Source organism: Myotis lucifugus, unplaced genomic scaffold (assembly GCF_000147115.1).
Source record: "Myotis lucifugus unplaced genomic scaffold, Myoluc2.0 scaffold_98, whole genome shotgun sequence".
Lineage (NCBI taxonomy): Eukaryota > Metazoa > Chordata > Mammalia > Chiroptera > Vespertilionidae > Myotis > Myotis lucifugus.
Window position 1 is genome coordinate 3,758,078 of NW_005871146.1, and position 14,881 is coordinate 3,772,958.

General features: G+C 43.0%; 1 protein-coding gene across 6 annotated transcripts in view; it reads right to left on the minus strand.

Moving 5' to 3' along the window:
• The window catches only part of WNK1 (WNK lysine deficient protein kinase 1), a 142,422-nt gene that overhangs the window by 69,470 nt on the left and 58,071 nt on the right, over window positions 1-14,881 (minus strand). For all 6 annotated transcript variants that reach the window (XM_006092130.2, XM_023756720.1, XM_023756718.1 and 3 more), the window contains exons 3-4: window positions 9,746-9,966; window positions 8,216-8,373 (exon numbers count right to left, since the gene is read on the minus strand). In XM_006092130.2, the coding sequence (XP_006092192.1) occupies window positions 8,216-8,373; window positions 9,746-9,966 (379 nt within the window). The remainder of the gene's footprint in view (window positions 1-8,215; window positions 8,374-9,745; window positions 9,967-14,881) is intronic.

Below are 14,881 nucleotides of genomic sequence, written 5' to 3' on the forward strand. Positions count from 1 at the left end.
CTAAAATCAATAAAAGAAAATATAATATTTATAAAAAAAAAGAATATAGAAACAGTGATACTGGTCTTCCTAGGTTCTATTAAACTAATACCAAATACTTCATTCGAGAAAGGGATTTTCTTCTCAACTGAGCTGGAGTTACCATTTGCAAATAAAGATGCATTTGTTTATTAGGCAGTGTCTCAACTGCTTTTTCTTAAAAAATCAATTTGTTTACTTTTATCAAATAATTGCTTATATAAATGTTTATCTAATATTATGGTGGTGCTGTGCCTGACAGTCTGAAACATACTGCTTTTACCCTGAGCCTCCAGTAAGCAACTTTTAATCAATAGGGTTTTGTCATATTTTTCACCTACTCATCCTACACAGTCATTATTTCTAACCAGTTAATTATATTTGCTGGGTTGGGTGTGGAACGGGGATAAATTTTAGATAATTAGTTCTACCATATAATTTGACTTGATTTCTTTAAACAGCAGAGTTACTTTTATAGTTCATTTATTTTATTTATTTTTTTCCTGTTTTTATTGATTTCAGAGAGGAAGGGAGAGGGAGGGAGATAGAAACATCAATGATGAAAGAGAATAATTGATCGGCTGCCTCCTGCACACTCCCCTATTGGAGATCGAACCTACAACCCAGGCATGTGCCCTGACTGGGAATTGAACTGTGACCTCCTGGTTCAAAGGTCTACGCCCAACCATTGAGCCACACCAGCTGGGCTATAGTTCATTTTATATAAAGAAACCTAAAATTCCATGATCTCCTGAAACATTTTAAGTACCAACCTTTGTTTAACAAAATAATCAGGAAGTGAATTCACAAGATTAATCAAAAACACTTATCACTAAGTAATAGAGAAAGCCCAATCAATGCATACTCTAACACAGCGGTTCTCAACCTGTGGGTCGAGACCCCTTTGGCGGTTGAACGACCCTTTCACAGGGGTCACCTAAGACCATCAGAAAACACATATATAGTTACATACTGTTTTTGTGATTAATCACTATGCTTTAATTATGTTCAATTTGTAACAATGAAAATACATCCTGCATATCAGATATTTACATTACGATTCATAACAGTAGCAACATTACCGTTATGAAGTAGCAACGAAAATAATTTTATGGTTGAGGGTCACCACAACATGAAGAACTGTATTAAAGGGTCGCGGCATTAGGAAGGTTGAGAACCACTGCTCTAACAGCAGCCTACAAAACAGTAGAGCCCTTGTCTGCTGTTACATAATGAAATCTATCCCAATTTCAAATTAGAAATATTGCAAGAGTAACAGAGAAGGCTGGTGGCTGAGAGAGAGAAAGAGAGAAAGAGAGAAAGAGAGAGAGAGAGAGAGAGAGAGAGAGGAGAATGTTTAAAAATATGGCTATCTTATGTATACTTTATTCTAGTCTGTTGGATATCAAAACATTCAGAATTGTTGGAAGGTAATATAAAGACACTGGTTCATAAACCCTTATGCTTAAAATCCAGAATGATCACCTGAAGCAGTAATCCTGGGTTTGTTTAAGATGTCATTTATTCTTAGGCCAATACTAAGAATAAGTATGGTCAATGAAAATGGTTATTACTTTAAAACATCTTATGTTTTCATCAAAGAATTAAAATGACAGCTCTACTCTTAACAGAGAGAAGACTGTTCACAAATTTTCAGAGCTAATAATTTAAGAAGCTACCTGCCTGCACCAAGATTCTCATATATATCCTAAGTACAGAAGCTGGCTAGTAAGAATATTATCATATATCAGATTAGAAATTATTTATAGAACTAGAGGCCTGGTACATGAAAATTCATGCATTGGAGGGGGTGTCCCTCAGCCTGGCCTGCTCACAGTCCAGGAGCCCTCAGGGGCGGGAGGGGACCCGGCGATCAGGGGAAGGCAATGCTCCATCACACCTCTGCTGCTGCCACTGCTGGTAGCGCAAGCCTCACCGGCTCTGGTTATCTGAGCCTGGGGAGGCCGGGCAGCCGCTGCCATCTGAGGCTTGCCTGTGCCTTGGGCGTTGGCTGGGCAGCCGCTATTCAAGGCTTGCCTGTGCCTCAAGCTGGCCCTGGGCGGCTCGGGGCCTGAGGGGACTCCAGAGGCAGCTGCGTGGAGCAGCTGCGCGCCTGCTGCCCCAGCGGGGCTGAGGGAACTGGGTGCTGCCATCTTGTGGCTGTGGGCACTGCCATCTTTGAGGGCGGGGAAGTCAATTAGCATATTCCCTGCTGTGGGTGCTGCCATCTTTGAGGGTGGGGCAGTCAATTAGCATATTCCCTCCGTATTGGCTGTGGGCACCGCCATCTTTGAGACAGTGTGAGGGTCAATTAACATATTTCCTCCTTATTAGATAGGATTCTTTAAAGGAAAAAATTTTAAGAAGTTGTGGAGACGTGTTAAGAATAGGAGCAGCAACTTTTTCTATTAAGAGCCAGACAGAACATATTTTATTAGGCTTTTTGATCCATATAGTCTGTTGCAATTATTCAACTACCTATGTATATAAAAGGCTCTCCCTTCATCTCTGAAATAAATAAAAATATATTAAAAAGAAATATTAAAAGGCTAAATGACCGACTGTCCATCCATCTGACCGATTGACTGGCCGGCACATATGATGCACGCTGGCAATTTAAAAATAAACTTTGACTTGCGCATGCATGATATATATAAAGCTTTCACTGGTGCCAATCACGCAAGTGTGTTTCTCGAAGCTGAAGTATTAACAGCATCTGCGGAAGGAGAGGTTTTTCTGATTCCAAGAATTGATTTGTCCCAGTCTGACATATAAATTAATTCAAAGACAGTTTCCCGTGATGCCAGCATTTGTGATGACTAGTAATAAATCACGACAAACTCTAGGCAGAGTAGAAATATTCCTACCTGAACCAGTTTTTGGACATGGTCAGTTATATGTTGCTTCCTCTCAAGTTCGAAGACCGTGTGACATTAAAGTTGTAAGTACTTCATCACAAGGGAAATTAGTCAAGCACTCTGAAAGTGTTTTTACTCTTAATGTGGTATACAGGGAGATATTAGAATAAGTTTAATTAATTTATCAGTCATTGTTTTTATCAATGTTATTTTTATATCATGTTTTTGTTTTCATATCATGTTTTTTGTTGTTTTTATATCGTGTCTTTGTTGTTATATCATGTTGTTATTGTTTATTTATCATTTATATATTATTTTCATACACATTTTACTAATTTTCTTTCATCTCTAACACTTCTATTATAGAGAAAGGGCGAATAAGGATATTAAAATATTTCTTCTAATTAATTTCCTTTCAATGTGCATGAATCCGTGCACCAGGCCACTAGTGTCACTATATGTAAAAACAAACATAGGTAATACAGAAATAAATGAGTATGGCTGGGTTTTGTTAATTTATTTATGATGCTGAAATATGAATTTGGTATTATGTTCACACGTTACGACATATTCTTTTTATTTTCACCATTTAAAAAATGTAAAAACTGCCCAGTCAGCATGGCTCAGTAGTTGAGTGTCAACCTATGAACCAAGAGGTCACTTTTTGATTCCCAGTGTGGGGCATGCAGGTGGCAGCCGATCAATAATTCTCTCTCATCATTGAGAGAAGGTAAATGGCATGTACAAATGGGTAGGAATAAACGAAAGGATGTGGCTTATGTGTATAATAAAGAAGACTAGCTTAACTAAAAAAGTATTTAGAGGAAGATAAGGAATAGCAAAAGAGAACGTTAAAAATTTGTACATGCTGTGATAAGCAAAAAAAATAATTTATAATATAAACTACTTCTGGACAATAATGTTAAGGTGTGACATAAGATGTAAAATCAGAGTTCTGACAATGAGAATAAAGGCTTGCATCTAAGAGTTATTCTGAAGCAAGAATCTGATAAACTGGAAGTAGAGAGTAAAAAAATGAGTCACATATACTTCTTGAGGTTTCAAGAATTCTAAATAAAGGGGAAAATCATCCAGTAAATAAGCCACCCTATCTCCAAAGAAAAAAAGGAAAAATGGAAAATATTTTATGCACTGAGGGGAAAAAATGTAATAATAATAAAAGACCTGAACTTGGAATACAGATCTAGAACTGTAAGAGGCAAAGCAGATGAGCTTTTTAAGGGCAAAACTATAGAATAATGATTAAGATACTTACTGCAATTATCTGAAGCCTAAAGAAACTACATTTCTCCTGCCTGAGTTGAAGATCAATGCTTTAGAGAGCCCTACCATGAATTAGAAACTGGGGTGGGATGGAGAATGTGTGTTGAAAAGAGGCTGATGATTGTAACAGTAAGGACTCAAGAGACGTGGAGATAGTAACAATAATTGATAAAATACCGCAAAATTTACAAAGCTGAGAAATAACTTGAGAGTAATGCTCTTTTCCATACAAACAATATCTATTATTTTTATTGGGTATAAAGACCCTAATGGTTCTTACCATTCATGCTGAATAAAATAAATTAACTGTCCAAAATTGTTGCATACCTATCACACAGTAGAATCACATACAAACTACAAAAAAAAAAAGAGGACATTATAGGAATATTCATAGCAATTATAATTAATGAGATAATCAAAGATATGTCCCAAAACTTTATTTGTGAAGATATAAAACTAATTTGGTCACCCTAATGAAAATGTTTATCTTAAGTTTTGTTTTTTTAAAAAAATATTTTATTGATTTTTTACAGAGAGAAAGGGAGAGGGATAGAGGGTTAGAAACATTGATGAGAGAGAAACATCAATCAGCTGCCTCCTGCACACCCCCTACTGGGGATGTGCCTGCAACCAAGGTACATGCCCTTGACCGGAATCGAACCTGGGACCTTTCAGATCGCAGGCCGACGCTCTATACATGGAGCCAAACCAGTTAGGGCAAGTTTTTTTTTTTTTTTAAAGGATTTTTATTCATTTCAAAGAGAAAGGGATAGGGAGAGAGAGATAGAAACATCAATGATGAGAGAGAATCATCGACTGGCCGCCTCCTGCCCACCCATACCACTGGGGATCAACCCTACAACCTGGGCATGTGCCCTGACTGGGAATAAAACTGTGATCTCCTGATTCATAGGTCAATGCTCAACCACTGGGCCATAAGATTTTTAGAAGTATACTAAATTACCATTCTAACCAGCTATCCAAATCTAAATAAACAATTTGTAATCACATTTTCTAATATATAAAAGTTTAATGAAACTGTATCACTAAAAATGAGTTAACTAGATACTATGTGCCTCTTAATCCTATATAATAAAGATGTAATATGCAAATGGTAGTTACGCTGTGAAGCATAACAACCGAACCACGGATCAGCAGGAGGGTGGGGCAGTGAGCTACAAGCAGGCGGTAGAGAGCTACAGGAGGGGATAGGGCAGCAAGCTATGGGGGGACAGGAGGCGGAGGGAGCTACAGAAGGGCGAAGGAGCAGGCAGAGAGCTATAGGAGGGCAGCAGTGAGCTACTGGCTACGAGCGGGTGGCAGAGAGCTACAGGAGGGGGCAGGGCAGCAAGCTATGAGGGGGCGGAGGGAGGGGGTATGGGGGGAGCTACAGGAGGGTGGGGCGGAGAGCTACTGGAGGGCAGCAGCAAGCTACTGGCGAGCTACTAGCGCACAGATTCGTGTGCAGGCTATTAGTCAAATATAAAAGCCTAAACGACCCGGCAGACTGGTAGCTATGACACGCACTGACCACCAGGGGGCAGACGCTCAACACAGGAGTGGAAAGCACAGGCATAGAAACATGGACCAGACTGATGAATCTCAGAGGGAAGGGGGACAGGAGAGGGCGGGAAGAGATTAACCAAAGATCTTATATGCATACTAGAGTTCCAGGGTCTCTCGGCCTGGCCTGTGCCCTCTCGCAATCCGGGACTCCTCGGGGGATGTTGGAGAGCCAGTTTCGACCCGATCCCACAGGCCAGGTCGAGGGACCGCCCCCCCCCACTCCCCTAGGTGCATGAATCCATGCATCGGGCCTCTAGTGTAATATAAAATACACAGAACCACATATTAATTATTCTTGCAAAAATTTTTAAAAAATATATTTTATTGATTTTTTACAGAGAGGAAGGGAGAGAGAGAGATAGTTAGAAACATCGATGAGAGAGAAACATCAATCAGCTGCCTCCTACACATCCCCCACCGGGGATGTGCCCGCAACCCAGGTACATGCCCTTGACCGGAATCGAACCTGGGACCTTTCAGTCTGCAGGCCGACGCTCTATCCACTGAGCCAAACCGGCTTCGGCAACACCTAACTTTTTTATGTGCCCTTACCAGAAATCAAACCTGAGACTGCAGTGCACAGGATAATACTCAACCAACTGAGCCACACTGGCCAGAATGAACCTAAATTTAATCAAGCATTTGGAACTAGTGGTCTCAAACTTATTTCTCTTGGAGTCCTCCATTACACTTTTAAAAATTATTGAGGACTCCAAAGACTTTTGCTTATGTGTTGTTATTTACCATGTTAGAAATTAAAACTGGGAAAGTTTTAAAATATTAATTCATCAAAAATTTTAATAGCCCCAGCCAGTTTGGCTCAGTGGATAAGAGCGTCAGCCTACAGACCAAAGGGTCCCGGGTTCAATTCCAGTCAAGGGCATGTACCTTGGTTGTGACTCCTCCCCAGCCCAGGCCCTGGTCAGGGCTTGTGCAGGAGGCAACCAATCGATGTGTTTCTCTCACATCGATGTTTCTCTCTGTCTTCTACTCTCCCTAAAAATCAATGGAAAATATCTTCAGGTGAGGATTAACAACAAAAACAATTTATTATAAAAATTTATAATAATAAACCTCATTAAATGTTAATAATATATAACCTTTAAAGTAAAAAACCCAATATTTTCCCCCCAAAAAAAGAAAAATTTAGTGAGAAGAATATGGCTTAAAAGAAGACAAGTGGATTGTCATAGCTGCTTCTGTATTTAATCTGCTGCAGTATCACACATTATTTAGCCTCCAGAAAATGACACTGTATACTTTTGTATGAATGAGTTAAAAAGACAAATTATTTTTATATCACCGACACCCCTCTACAACTTTAAGGTAAATTTCTGTTTACAGAAATGTAGAAGATAAACTAACAAGTTAAATGACATCATAAGGAAGCAAATAGACAAATCCAGAATGTGAAACATTTCCCAAAACAATTCATCTAATTCCTTCAACAAATCAATAAAACACAGAAAAAAAAAAGCAAGGGCAATAGTTCTAGATAAAGACACATGACAACAAAATGTCTTCTGTGGATCTTGATGGACCCTATTTTGAACACTGACTGTAAACAGACATCTCTGAAACAATAGGGGAAATATCTTAATAGGTTAGGGTATTAAATGATCCAGAAATTTACTATTAAATTTTTTAGGTATGATATGGTTATATAATAAAAAAATCTTTAATTTTTATAGAGGCATATGAAACAATGAAATAAAGAAAGAGAACAGATGAAGTAAGTGTAGCAAAAATTGCTCCAATATTCATGTTGCGTTGAATAAATGGGAATTCATTGAATGATTCTCTCTATTCTTTTATATGTTTAAACTTTTTTCATAAAAGAAAAAGTTATAAAAATAGTCAATAAAATTACTTTGCTTAACTTTTATGCCCTTTGTGGAAAGCCTCCTCCACATTCTTATAATAAACTTTCAGTGCTTTATATTATGGACCTAACAACTATGCTTTAGGTTTCAATTGGCACTCTAGAAAATACCTCTTTTGGCAGAGATAAATTACCATGTGTAATTTAAACTAGAATATGGTTTAAATATATACCTTAAAAACTGTGGGTATTAATAAATGATTTAATAAATTAGTATATCTATTTTAAGCCATTCAGAGAAAAAGTCTGTGAACAAACCAGCTTAGGTTAAGAGCATAACTCAATAAAAAAAAAACAAAACAAAACAAAACAACAAAAAAAAAAAGAGCATAACTCAAATAAGCTTCATGGTGGGAAAAATGAGAACTTACATATCTCATAATAAACATTTAAATGAATGCAAGGAGGGTCCAGGATAAATTGGTGCTTCTTTCATCTTTATGTTTGCTCTCACTGTATCATGAGCAATAAATACCTCAACTCCCTCTTCTTCCAACATCTCAGTATGCCTTCACTATTGTTCCCTTCTGCATTATTTGATGTTCTCTAGCTTGGGATTCCTTCTTAATGTGACCTAAATTCATCAGTCAGTGAGAGGAAGACTTACACTGGTCACACGACGGTATATCTGCGCAGCATTCTGGCACTCTGAGTAAGGGTATTCAGATGTGGCCATCTCAAGCATGCACATCCCAAAGGCATAAACGTCAACGGATTCATCATATTTCTCTTCATACATCTCAGGGGCCATGAATTCTGGGGTACCTTTAAATTAAAAGAATGATTCAGACTCAATGCAAGTAGAAGCTGCAGATGTTACTCACCCAGGGAAGAAGCAGGAGTTGACCTGAGAAAGAATAAAATGGAAGAGGGAAGGAAGGGAGGGGTATTAGAAAGAGGAATAAAATCTTAGTCTGTTTCATCAAATATATTATAGATCTTTCACTGCAAGGCCTTTATAAAAGAAACTAGAACAGGGTCAAGTGTCCTTATTTACTATTTCAAATGGATTACTGCTGTACCAAGCAGAGCCTTGAAAAAAAAAGATAAACTGATATCTCATATTGAAAACAAATAAAAGGAAAAGGTAAGAAACTAGCAAGGAATAAAGTAACCATAATGGCATTTACCTGTAAGACAGGATGATGGGTTAAAAAAGATCAAAATACTTGTCTGCCCCCTACTGTATGGTAGCTGTAAGGTTAACATTTAGCAATTTCCAGAGACATTTTTGGTTATAACAACTAGGGGGAGAACAAGGGGTGTGCTACTGGCAATTAGTGAGTAGAGGCCAGGGATGCTGCTAACTAATCTTACAATGTACAAGACAACCTTTATAACAAAGAATTGTCTAACCCAAAATTTCAATAATACTTAAGTTGAAAAATCCTGTTTTAGATATATCTTGTGAAGAGTAGGAATAAGGTAAAAAATTGGTAAAACCAAACTTTCAAAATGAACTCATTTTTTTTTTTAAATATTTTATTGATTTTTTACAGAGAGGAAGGGAGAGGGATAGAGAGTTAGAAACATCGATGAGAGAGAAACATCGATCAGCTGCCTCCTGCACACCCCTCACTGGGGATGTGCCCGCAACCAAGGTACATGCCCCTAACTGGAATCGAACCTGGGACCCTTGAGTCCGAAAGCTGACGCTCTATCCACTGAGTCAAACCGGTCAGGGCTGAACTCATTTTTTCACACTTTAAAATAAGCTGATATTAATAGGCTGATATTTTTCAATATACATATAAATCCAACAGACTATTTTAGTAACTAAAATACATAGAAGTTGTTTTCTTCACATGGAAAGTAACTCACTATATCTTTTATATAAATAAGTATATAATACTAAATATCAAAAGAATGACCCAATAAGATTGATAGCTAACATTAAGTTTTATTAAGAGTTCACCTTACTTCTGTTTATATAATTTATAAAAACATTGACAGATGATTCTAGAAGAGTAAATATAGAGAGCTACACATCTCATAAGTAGAACTGATCACTTCTTAAATTCATGTTATGAATTTTTGAAGGTTTATGTTACATAATAAAAGCTCTGACAGGGTCGGGCTTCTAAATAAAAGGAATGTCAGAAAGCCAGTTAGGCTGCAAGGTACACTTGAAACATACCTATCACACTCTTGGCAAAAGAAGCCCGCTTCAGGGTTGCCAGACCTAAGTCTCCAATCTTGACGGAGCCTGTAGGACCAGTGATAAAGATGTTGTCACACTTAAGATCTCGGTGAATAATAGGTGGAGTTCGAGTATGAAGAAACTGAAGTCCTTTAAGGATCTGCCGGCACCAGCTTCGTAGAACTTTGATCTTCATCACCTTAAACCTTTTTAGGTATCTAAAAAAGGCAAGGTATACCAAACAGGTTATCAATGATATGAGTTTACTGCTTTGAAGAATTCCATTAAATTCTAGCATATCTGATATAGGAATATCAAATTTAGAATATTAAGATTCAGGAACCTTAAAGGTACATAATACTTTTAGGAAGGTTAAAGGGCATGGATAATAAGTGGTTGGTAAGTAGAGTCTGATAACAAAACACAAAAAAATTAGTACCTTAAAATTAAATCATTACTAAAATTGTTTAAAAGTTAAGTGGTGGAGTTCAACTTCTAATAAATGGTGAAGCAATTCTTAATGGATGCATATCTATATACAGTGGGGCCTTGACTTACGAGTTTAATTCGTTCCGTGATGGAGCTCGTAACTCAAATTACTCGTATGTCAAATCTTAAAGTGAACGAGTGAGACACGTGATGCTGGGCTGATGTTGTGGCGTTCACTGTGATGTTCGCTGCGCCAACTAGCGGTGGGGTATCTGAAGCTGGCTCGTAACCCGAATTTTAGCTCGCAACTCAAAGCAAAAAATCGGCCGAGAGACGGCTCGCATCTCGAAAAACTCGTTAGTCGGGACACTCGTAAGTCAAGGCCCCAGTGTATATATAAAAGCCCAGTGATGGAACAACCAGAACGACTGGTAGACCAGTTGCTATGATGTGCACTGACCACAGGGGGCAGATGCTCAATGCAGGAGCTGCCCCCTGGTTGTCAGTGCGCTACCACAGTGGGAGCGGCGCTTGGCTGACTGGGATGAGCGGTGCTCCCACAGCGGGCTGGATCCCCACAGGCCATGCCCCCCACCAGTGCATGAATCCATGCACTGGGCCTCTAGTCTATACTAATAAAAGAGTATTATGCTAATTAGACTGGGAGACCTTCCGGACGTCCTTCCGGACAAAACGAGGGGCTTGGCTGGCCTGTAAACTGCCCCCAAACGGCCCTCAGCAATTTGCCCAGGCCAACCATGCCTCCCGCAGGGACCCTCACCCCGATGGGGCATGGCCAGCCTGCAAATGGCCATCATCCCCTTGCCCAGGCTGGCCACGCCCCCTAGCAGGGACCCTCACCCCGATGGGGACCTGGCCAGCCTGCAAACAGCCATCAGCCCCTCACCCAGGCTGGCCCCGCCCCCCCAAAGGGATCCCCAACTTGATCCAGAACCCCCTTCAAGGCAGACCAGCCGGCCTCCACCCATGCACTAGGCCTCTATCTATACTAACAAAAGGGTAGGCTAATTATTCCAGGCAACTCTAGTGGGCAGTTTCCTGATATGAAGCCATGGTGGCGGGGCTGAGGCAGAGACAGGTCGGGACAATCAGACCAGGAGGGGAGGGCAGTCAGGGGTGACCAGGCTGGCGGCGGGGGTGGGGGGGCAGTTGGGGGTGAGCAGGCCAGCGGGGGGGTGGGAGGGGAGGAGCAGGCTGACAGGTAGAGTGGTTAGGGGCGATCAGGCAGGCAGGCGAGTGGTTAGGAGCCAGCAGTCCCAGATTGAGAGAGGGATGTCCGACTGCCGGTTTAGGCCCGATCCCTGTGGGGTCCCAGATTGGAGAGGGTGCAGGCCGGGCTGAGGGACACCCCCCCGTGCATGAATTTCGTGCACTGGGCCACTAGTCCTATATAATAAAGAGTTAACATCCAAATGGTCATCACGCCCTCACTCTGTAATGGCTCAGACACTGAACACTGGAGAGAGAGGAATGAGACCAGCCAGGCACAAATGAGCTTGCGAGAGAGCAATGGGACCAGCCACCTAAAGACTAGCTGAACAGAAGTCCTATAACTAAGGATATACAGAAGAATTCAGGTCCAGAGATTAGTAGGAAAGGCAGAGATGTGGAATTGGCAGGTCACACACCCATGTGCGGTGCTTAAAACTTGAAAGGGAAACCTTGGCTGCAACGTTCTCCCCGCAGGAGCAAGGGTTCCCAGCCCCACGCCCATAGCTCCAGTGCCTGAAAGAGAAGTCTGCATAACCCCTAGGTGTGAAGACCCACAGGTACTGTGGCTGAGTAAGATGGAGGGCTGCTGGGGTCTCAGCTGTTCCTCTTAAAGAACCTGCTCACAGACTTACTAAGATTCACTCATTCTGAGCTGCAGTACTGGGGCAGCAGCTTGAAAGATGCCAGAGACATAGGGGAGGAATTGAATTGTCCAGCTTCATGATGAGGGCTTGGAGGGGCAGCTTCCTCCCAGACGGAAGTGCTGGCAGAAGCCCCCGTTCCTTTGCTGAGTCCTCCCTCTCCATGCACAGATGAGAATCATATCTGAGTCTCCATTAACCTGGCTAACATTGATCTCCCACCCCCATTCCCAGAGGACCCACCCCACCCAACTTGTAGGCCCACCCCAAGCCACTTCTAGTGGCTTTTCCATAACAACAGCTCATGCTGTGGATAAAAAAATCTCAGAGGTTCACAAACCCCAAATAAGCAGCATCTGGCCCCTGTGTGCCCCAAACCTCTTGTTAGGCAGCCCCAACTCAGAAACTAGTGGCACCAAGCCTCAATTCACAGCTTAGCCTCTCCCAGGCACCTCCAAGCCCAGAAAAAGCAGCAATCATCTGCAAATCATTTTGTAGCTTCTACTAGGTCAGGTGGGCCCAGGCAGGGCATAGGCTGCAGCTAACCTTGGCCTACACCTTCCAAGAGGCCCTAGAACAAAGAAACCCAGTAGCCAGCTTCAGACAACACCACAGTACCACCCAATCACCTCCACAAATGACACTCCAAAGGCAGAATCAGCAGGCATCACAGCCCAGTTAAAGCAAAAGCAAATCCTGCTCCATAGGGTCAACCCCTACACAACCCCTCTCCTGTAGTCATGGCCAGTCCTCACAATAAATCAGCCTGAGGGTCAATCCCTTTCACTGAAATACCAACAGCAATCAAGTCTCAACTACAATTGGAAGACACATAACCTACACAGGGATATATCTAGAGCATCAGGCTCAGGTAATAGGGAGATTGTGCAACTGGATATCACAGGATACCTACTACATAAGGCGACACCATGGCAGTTATATCTAATACATAGAAACAAATACAGGAAGGCAGCCAAAATGAGACAAAGACACATTCCCAAATGAAAGAACAGAACAAAACTCCAGAAAAATAAAAAAAGAGAGACAAGCAATCTACCAGGGCACATGCCTGGGTTGTGGGCTTGATCCCCAGTGGGGGGTGTGCAGGAGGCAACCAATCAAAGATTCTCTCTCATCACTGATGCTTCTATCTCTTCTTCTCCCTTCCTCTCTGCAATCAATTATATATACCTTATCTAATAAAGAGAGAATATGTTAATTGAGTGTCATGCCCTCACAAAGATGGCAGTGCTCACAGCCAATAAAGAGGGAATATGCTAATTGACTGCCATGCCCTCAAAGATGGCGGCACCCACAGCCGCAAGATGGCAGCGCCCAGTTCCATCAGCCCCATGGGGTGGCAGGCACACAGCATGGCCGGGCCCCCAGGCGGGTCCGGCCACTCCACGCACCTGCCTCTGGAGTCCCCCAGTCCCCTCAGCCCCCCAGCTGCCCAGGGCCGGCCCGAGGTGCAGGGAAGCCTCGAATGTCGGCTGCCCAGCCAATGTCTGAGGTGCAGGCAAGCTTTGGATGGCAGTCGCCCAAGGCTTAGATAACCAGGGCCGGCCAAGGCTTGTGCTGCTGGCAGTGGCAGCAGCAGAGGTGTGATGGGGGCGTCGCCCTCCCCTGATCGCCGGGTTGGCTCCCGGACTGTGAGAGGGGGCAGGCCATGCTGAGGGACCCCCCTTCAGTGCATGAATTTTCATGCACCGGGCCTCTAGTCTACACTAATAAAAGAGAAACATGGTAATTAGCGTACGACCGCTACCCTTCCCATTGGCTAATCAGCATATCCTTATGCAAATTAACTGTCAGCCAAGATGGCGGCCGGCAGCCAAGCAGCTGGAAGCGAACATGAGGCTTGCTTGCTCCAGTGACTGCAGACGCCAACGTTCCCCGCCTGACTTGCTGGCCTCTGAGCTGGCAGTTTGAAACATTCTAACAAATATAGAAGCTAAACAAAACCCCAGAAACCAGCTTTCAGCCAGCCGGGATCTCAGAGCTGGAGTTATACATTGTTTCGATTATAGAACGCAAACAAACCAGATACCTGCTTTTAGCAGCGGAAGCCTCAGAGCTAAAGCCAGAGCTAAAGCTGGCCCAGAATAAAATTAAAAAAAGAGAAAAAAAAGGAGCGGTTGGGAGCTTCAGTCAACAACCGCCAGCCTGAAAGCAGCCCTCAGCCCCTCACCCAGACTGGCCAGGCACCCCAGTGGGGACCCCCACCCTGAAGGGTGTGTGACCAGCTGCAAACAGCCATCATCCCCTCATCCAGGCTGGCCAGGCACCCCAGTGGGGACCCCCACCCTGATCCAGGATACCCTTCAGGGCAAACCAGCTGGCCCCCAGGCCTCTATCCTATATAGTAAAAGGGTAATATGCCTCCCAGCACCGGGATCAGCGGAGCCGCGAGGCCTCCTGGCACCGGATCAGCGTGACAGGGGGCAGCGCCCAAACCCCCTGATCGCCCTTGTGGGTTTTTGGTGTGAAAAGGGGAAAGGGGGCCCCAAACCCCCTGATCGGCCCCTTCTTCTGTGGTGTGAAAAGGGGGTGGTGGCCCAAGCCCCCCCCCCCCCCCCCAAGGCCCTTGTTTTTTTGTTTAAAAAGGGAAAAAACAAAAACTTCCCCCTCCGGCCTTTTCCTGAGGGGGGAAAGGGGGGGGGCCCCCAACCCCCCTGACGGGGCCTGTTTTTGGGGGGGGAAAAGGGGGGGGGGGGCCAAACCCCCCTGTCGGCGCCTTGTCTTGTGGGGGTAGAGGGGGGGGGCCCCCAACCCCTCCAATTGCCCCCCCCCTTGGTTAGAAGGGGTAGGGGGTGCCCAACTCCCCCCC